General features: G+C 48.5%; 1 protein-coding gene across 4 annotated transcripts; it reads right to left on the bottom strand.

Annotated features, from left to right (window-relative positions):
* Positions 1-910: 910 nt before the first annotated feature.
* Positions 911-5773, bottom strand: PLA2G2A (phospholipase A2 group IIA). 4 transcript variants are annotated; one of them, XM_077151035.1, is made up of 5 exons: positions 5730-5773; positions 4150-4199; positions 3827-3971; positions 3484-3590; positions 911-1389 (listed from the first exon to the last, which is right to left on the bottom strand). In XM_077151035.1, exons 2-5 carry the CDS (start codon positions 4187-4189, stop codon positions 1247-1249), a joined length of 435 nt encoding a protein of 144 aa, XP_077007150.1. In that variant the 5' UTR covers positions 4190-4199; positions 5730-5773; the 3' UTR covers positions 911-1246. The 4 variants fall into 4 exon arrangements, with proteins under 4 accessions (XP_077007150.1, XP_077007149.1, XP_077007148.1 ...); XM_077151034.1 differs by lacking the exon at positions 5730-5773 and adding an exon at positions 5481-5667; XM_077151033.1 differs by lacking the exon at positions 5730-5773 and adding an exon at positions 4962-5042.
* Positions 5774-7242: the final 1469 nt, after the last annotated feature.

Below are 7242 nucleotides of genomic sequence, written 5' to 3'. Positions count from 1 at the left end.
GAACTAGAAAAAGGTGCCCATTCTGGGAAGAAGAATTACATAAAAAAGGGTGAGTGCAGAGCCGCTGAGCTGTGCCCCTGCAGCAGGGTGGTTTTATATAGGTCAGTAAAGGAAGAGGTGGGCCTATAGCTGGTTCCAGAAGAACTCTGGATGACAAGAGAAGAAGCAGCCTGCAATGCAGGACCAGTTGCATAATTTGGGACCTGAGTGTCCAAAGCAAACACAGGATCCCGTGTTAAAAAATTGTTAAGAATTTCAAGGTGGCCCCAGCATGACATTAAACTGAGCGTGGGGCCCTTCTGAGCCCAGAGCCCTATAGGTCTGCACAGCTCACATGCCCCAGGAAGCTGACCCTGGGGGGAAAGGACCGGGAGACTGGTGGCCAGCAGTATCTCAATCCCCCACTTCTCTTCTAAGAGGCTGGCAGCAAGGGGGGAAGACATCGCTTGCAGATGATGTGAGTACAGCTCCCCAGTACATTTAGATCAACATTTCTGTTTTCCCCCGAGAGTCCAGCAGGAGCTGCCCTTGCACAGGGAAGTGGAGCTGGACAGTTTCACTTGTAGTACTAATAACAGCGATGGAGAGACCCAGTCATTTAATTCATTGTCTCATTTAATGCTCAGACAGCCCTATGCAATATTATCTCCATTTTATGGAGGAGAGAACTAAGGTTTAGGGGGGAAGAGCAACTTGCCCTAGGTCAGACGTGTGGAGATGGTGGAGGTGGGCTTGCGCCCAGGTAGTCTTACTCTAGAGCCTGGACTTTCGACCCCTCCTCTGGGTTGCTGTGTACCAGTTTGTTTTCACATTAGTGATGCACACAACATCCACTTCCCAGGACCCCATCAGTTTCAGGAGCTGTGAACACACACACACATACAGGCACACACACACACACAACTCACACAGCTTGCCAATGAATTGCTTTATTTAGAAGAGGCCCCAGGAATGTAGCTGCTCCGGCTAAAAATAGGACATTGGACTTGGAGGAAAATGGCGGAGCACCCCCCTCCCCACCCCTTGGGGAGAGACCTGCAGGCCAGGGATGCAGAGGGAGGGGCCAGGCGTGTGTGACCTGAGCTGTGCATCTCCTGTTGGGCAGAGACAGAAGGGGAGCCTCTGACTATCTCTAGGATGGGAGAGGGGTGCTGTTTTTATCCCCTGGGAACGTGGTCTGGGCAGGGAGCGGGGGTGTGAGAGAAGAAAACAGTACCAGGTGGTGAGGGGTCTGGGGACAGGGGACTCAGCAGCGGGGGGACTTTCCACTGCACTTTTTGTTGGAGTAGTACTGGAGCTTCTTATTGTAGGTTTTCAGGTTTCTTGCAAAACAGTAGGCAGCGTTCTTATCACATTGACAGAGCTGACTCCTACAAGAGTCCTGCTTCGCTGAAATCACAAGAAAATAAACACCGTTTGAGAGTTCACTAATAGTCTATGACTTCTTCTTACATTGGGGAGAAGAAACAGCCCCTGTCCTCCAGAAGCCCTAAGTCTCAATCACCGATGCTGCAGATATTTCTGACTGATGGGAGTACAGAAGACCTGTCCTAGGAAAGCCGGCTCCCATTCTGAGGGGACCACGTAGCAGCCAAGTGGTGGTGATGGTGTTAATGCCTTCCTCTCACCCTTGCTTCTTTCTTCTTGCTAACGGATTTGTCTGCGTGGCAAAGTGCCCAGCCCCTGGGAATCACTTGTGATTGGTATAAGCTGGTCATGGTCATCCTTTACTTCCTTTGCAGTGATGGGTTTCAGGGTAGCATGTGACCCCATTCTGGCCAATGAGTCACAATGGCAAGTCTGCTGGGGTTTCTGGGAAGGATTAATTTCTTCCCTCAAAACAAAAAGATGTGCGAAGGGAGCATCCTTTTCGGTGTGTGAGACCACAATGCTTGGAGCTGCATTGTCACTGTGTGTGTAGATATTTCCAACATGGCAGAGCAGAAAGTTAGGAAAACCCTGGGCCCTTGATATGGTTGAGAAGCTACCACAGCCCTGCCACTGCCCCGTTCCAGACCTGTTATATGAGTCATCCGTCCCCATTATCTAAGCCAATTCTAGTTGGGCATCTTGCTGCCTGCAACCCAAAGCCTTCTAAAAGTACATGACCCTACAGAGAGGCTATCACTGGGGAGACATAATTTCTGATCTTAACTCTTAGGCTGTTGAGTCCATGGCCTCTTAAAATCCCACTCTTGGATATGCTATGTGGGGACACTGAGTAAATCTTTCCAGCAACCACACCATCTCTCACCTCCATTGTGGAGAGAAATATTCTCCAAAAAGTTGTTTACACTTACTATCCCTACTTCTTCACTAGCCACTCACTCCCCAACCCAACTATGGAAACAGCTCTTACTGAGGTCCTCAATGGCCCTCCTGCCTCTAGATCCAAAGGACTTTTCTTAGCCCTTATCATGGTGGACTCTTCCGTTAAATTGGCTGTACTTGCAACTCTCTTCTTACCATCTTCTTTGACCCTCCTCTATGGGCTCTTCTTCCTTTCTAATGAAACATCTTCTGTCTCCTTTAAGGGTCCTTAAACATCAAATGGGTGATCATATCCAACTCTCAGCTCTTTGATGTTGACTCCTGGCTCTAAGACCCCAGTCCAGACCTGAGCTACAAGTTCATGCATTCAGCTGCCTGCTGAACAGCCCCCTGGGTGTTCCAGAAGCCCCTTCAACTCACTATGCCCCGAACAGAATTCTTCTTCCTCCTCCTTGCACCCTGCACAAGGCTGTTGTCTTTGTTTTTATTGTGGCACTAATGTCCACATAGTCATGTACCCACTCAATAGCTCTCTCTCCTTACCCCCTACTCAGTCTCTGAGCTTATCTGATTCTACTTCTCAATTGCATCTTTACTCCTTTCCATCTTGATGGCCACTGTGTTAGGTCAAGCTTTCACTATCTCTTGTCTGGATTATGGCAATAGCCTTCTCACTTTCTATCCCCTCTCCACCCACCCATTTGGAGCCAGAGTGAGTCTTCTGAAATGCAAATCTGATCAGGTCATTCCTTTGCTTAATATCTGCTCATGGCTTTAAGATACAGTCTAAATACAACGTGGTCTTAAAGGCCCGGCTTGATGTAGCCCCTCTCTATCCCTCCTGTATCATCTCTCATCCCTCCTTCTCTTCCCCCTTGTTTCCATTCAGCAGCACAAGATTGCTTACAGTTCCCTTGAGCACACCCCCATGCATTTGGCCATGCTGTCCCCTCTTCTTGGCCTTTCCCTTGGATGGCCTGCACAGCCTTTAAGTCTCGGCTTAGATGTCCCGGAGACTTCCTTGAGCCTCAGGCTGTGTTAAGAGCCCTTTCTTTTTGCACTTCCTTCCTCAGCTTTGTGCTGTGTTTCATTTTCTTTACTTCCCTCTTGACTATGAGCTCTCTTTCTGGTGCCCAGCACTGTACCCGGCACAGGGGGCACGCAGTCAAAGGAAGAAAGGAAACTGGATGGGGCTGTGGGACTCGTTCTTACCGCAGACAATCTTGCCCCCATGGGAGGAAAACTTGTAGCTCAGAAGTTTGGTGCCACACCCACGTTTCTGCAGACGGTAATAGCAGCAGTCGTGTTCAGCACAGCACCTGTGGTGAGGACATCCAACTGCGGCTGCTTTCCCCGCTCAAGGAGGGCTGGCGCCCCGTGGCTCTCTCTTCGACCCTGGGCAGAGACTCATAACTTTGGAGTTTCCACCATGCTGGCTCCTTTCTGGCTGGGGCCTCCCGGGCTGTGTGCTGATGACAGCAGCGCCCTTGCAGTTCCCAGACCAGCCTGGGCCAGAAGTGAGCAGAAGGAAGGGAGGGCGGTGGGGGGGCCTCACCTGTCCGTTGCATCCTTGGGGGATCCTTTGCCACCAACACCACAGTGGCAACCGTAAAAGCCATAACCGGACGTAGCTTCTTTTCCTGTCACAGATTTGATCATTCTCCGGAAATCCAGCAAATTCCCACGGACCTGCAGCAGGCCTGGAAGGAAATCAGAGTGTCCTTCCTCTCTGCCTCCCTCTGCTGCTTCCCTTACGCCATTCGTCCCTCTCCCCCACTTGTGGAGAGAGGCCCTGCGGCGATGGGAGGGAAGACTGGGGTGAGGTGCTCCCCTCCCTGGGCTGTCCCCCTGGGAGTCAGAGATCAGGCCAGCTCTTACCAAAGGCAGCAATCACTGCCAACAGCAGGAGGGTCTTCATTCTGAGAGTTCTGCGAGGGAGAAATGGGGGTGGACTGGCCTGGACACCTCTCCCAGCTGGTCCCAGCTGGACTGCCCAGCACAAGTGACTTTGCAAAGGAACTCAGTCATGCTCTTTCATCCCAGGCTGAGTCCAGGACACACACACACACACACACACACAGACACACACACACACACACAGCTGACTCTTCCCGTTGTTGTCTAATGCTTTTGCACACATCCAGGCCCTCAGACCCACCCAGACCTCCCAGCTAATACACTAATGAGACCTTCCATGGTGAAGGAGCATTTGTGATTGGGACCAAGTTCATCCCAGCAAACTGGGGGCTTCCCCAGGTCAGAGGCTGCATCTCCCCCCATCAGACACACCTGGCATGTCCCCTTACTGAATTTAAGGCTTGAGAATTCCATCTCTGGATACCAATCCCCAGTATTTTTATCTAGAACTATAATGGGGCACCCTTTCTTTGCAGGACTTTCCAGCCCCTCACACACACGCACACACACGTGCGTACTCACACACACACACATGCATGCATACACTCACTCGAGCCTCCACAGCAGTGCAAACATCCCTCCATACGATACCTTCACATTTCCACACCACACACTTGTGTACACAGCCCCTTGTACATACCAAATCATGCTCTTGCACATAGGTGCCCACCTGCACACACACGTGCACACATATGCATGGCACAGATGCTCTCAAAGGTAGAAAGGGAGTAGTAACTCCTACCCCTGTCAGACATTAATTTCTAGGTATTTACCTCTCAGAGGATGTTGGGGTTGATAGCTCTAAGTGACGGTCCTACTTGTCCTGAACTCCAGCTCCCCTTAAATAGCTGCTCTTCTGGGGGGTTGGGGCTTGTGAGGGATGGGGATGGGGTGTGGCCAGTTTGTGGCCTCACAGTTTGGCATGTGGAGGGCCCTGGTAAATCCCCGTTTCTTCCCCTCATCAATTTGTAGGGCAGAACTGAGGATAGAAAAGCTTACGTACTATTAGCAGATGCCAGAATAAATTTTAGATCCCCAGGACTCGGCTCCTGACAGAGTAGATTCCCCTTATTGGCTCTGGGTGTGAGTCCCAGTCACTAACCAGCACCCACGTCCAGGAACAGGCAGGGCCCATCTGCTTTGCAGGCTGTGGCCTCAATTGTACAACCAATGGGACCATTGGCAGAGTGAGGATTGCTCTTTTCTTCTGCTAAACATGGCATTTGGGAATAGGTAAGAGGGTACTTAGTACCATCCATTCATTCCAACAGTCATTCATAGGAAGTACATACCAAGCTTCTTGTGAAGTTCCAGGACCCATATTCCCCAGTCCAGCCCGTGGGGTCCCCACAGTTCAACAGAGAAAGGGGTGTGGCAGGCTGGCTGTTCCCCTTCCCACTGATTTGGACCAGTGTCTCCACCTTCTCTTCTTCCTCGTCTCCTCCTCCTCTCCTTCCCGTATTTCTACCACTGGAAAAAGCCAGAGGCTGTCCTTGAAGTTTCAACCAAAGCATTCTCTCCACATCAACCCTAATCCTCACCTCTTTTGGAGACAGGACTGATTAATGCTTCTTGGATCTGTTGCTCTTTACTTCCTCAGCCTTCAGAGACACAGTGACTCCAGCTTTAACTTGTAAAGCAAACATCTTTTTCCCTGACCTCTAGTAAGTGCCAAGAATTTAATTTCCATGGCCTTATTATATAAACACTCCCCAACATCAGGCCTGAAAAAGCCACACTACTGTGGCAGAGGCTGTGGTGCTCACAAACATTCCGTCTGCTCCCCTCATTCTCCAGCCCCTTGCAGGTAGTAGGGCCAGGAGACTAGCTCTGGCTACTAAAGCATGAACATCAAAGCTGGGTTTCACTTCCAGGTGGAGATGAGCAAAAACCACGTGCAATTCCTCAACCTTTCTCTGCCTCTGATATGTTCCTCTGATAGCGGAACCATGTGATAGAAGGTGGAAGCAGTCACAGCATGGGGGCCAGCTGTCCTTGAGAGCCAGGCTGACCCTCTGTAGACTTAGTGTGAGTGAGAAATAAACTTTTGCTGTATTAAGCCACTGATAATTAAGCCTGGTGGTTACTACATCATAACCTAACTTATTCTGACTAGCAGTCATCCAGGCATTGTTCATCTTGAAAATATAATTTATTTCAAGTCCTCATCCTTCAAGAATCTCTATCAGCTTCTTTTGCTTTCTTCATCTGGGTTTTCCCATCCATGCAACAGTCTGTTTTATACTTAAGTCAAAGTTCAGAGGTCTCACCTGTAGGGGCTGAACCATTACTTTTTGTAGATAGCTTGCTTTTGGAATATTGTTGTTTCTATACCAGGCAGATCTGCCTCCTTCTCCATCTGTCCTGGTAGCACTTGCCTCTGGTGTCATGTCCAGGCTTTAGAAGTGTTCCAACACTCAAGGACTCTCATGGTATCAGATGCTGCCTCTCCTTTTCCCATCTTTTTGAGTATTCAAAGTCCATGATTTGTGCAACTTCCTTCATTCAAGTAATATTTATTGAGGGCCCACTCTATTCCAATGATTAATGTATGCTTGGAGTAGTACATCAGTTAATAAAACAAAAATCTCCACTCTCATAGAGCTTACATGTTAGTGGAGAGAAACAGACGATATACAAGAGACATAAATTATAAAGCATGCTAAATAGTGCTAAATGTTATTGGGAAAGAAACAATAAAGATAAAGAGGCGGCAGGAATATGAGTGGGTGAGGGGTGGGTGCAAGGATGAATGTGCTCAAAGAAGAGGTGCTTTGATCATGGTAAGTGCTCAGAAAAGTTTTCTTAAATTATTAATAATGAAGAGAATCAACATATTGACCGTGAATATTTTCAGATATCAGGATTGTGCATGAAATTTTTCTACTAGCTTCTGTTTTCTAATGTTTCCTTTATGAGCATGCATTACTTTTTAAAATTTTTTAAACATTTTTAATTGTGAAATATATATACAAAAAAAGCAATACATTTCAAAGTACATGTTAACAGGTAGTTAGACAACAGATTTCAAAGTTTGGTATGGGTTTTACTTCC

The sequence above is a fragment of the Tamandua tetradactyla genome, chromosome 2, assembly GCF_023851605.1.
Source record: "Tamandua tetradactyla isolate mTamTet1 chromosome 2, mTamTet1.pri, whole genome shotgun sequence".
NCBI lineage: Eukaryota > Metazoa > Chordata > Mammalia > Pilosa > Myrmecophagidae > Tamandua > Tamandua tetradactyla.
This window is presented reverse-complemented; position numbering and strand designations above follow the sequence as displayed.

Coding starts and splice junctions, on each gene's coding strand:
- PLA2G2A (XM_077151035.1), bottom strand. CDS start 4,189: ATGAAGACCCTCCTGCTGTTGGCAGTGATTGCTGCCTTTG. Junction 3,591..3,826: donor CCCAAGGATGCAACGGACAG/GTGAGGCCCCCC, acceptor TCCTCACCACAG/GTGCTGTGCTGAACACGACT. Junction 1,390..3,483: donor TGGGGGCAAGATTGTCTGCG/GTAAGAACGAGT, acceptor TTGTGATTTCAG/CGAAGCAGGACTCTTGTAGG.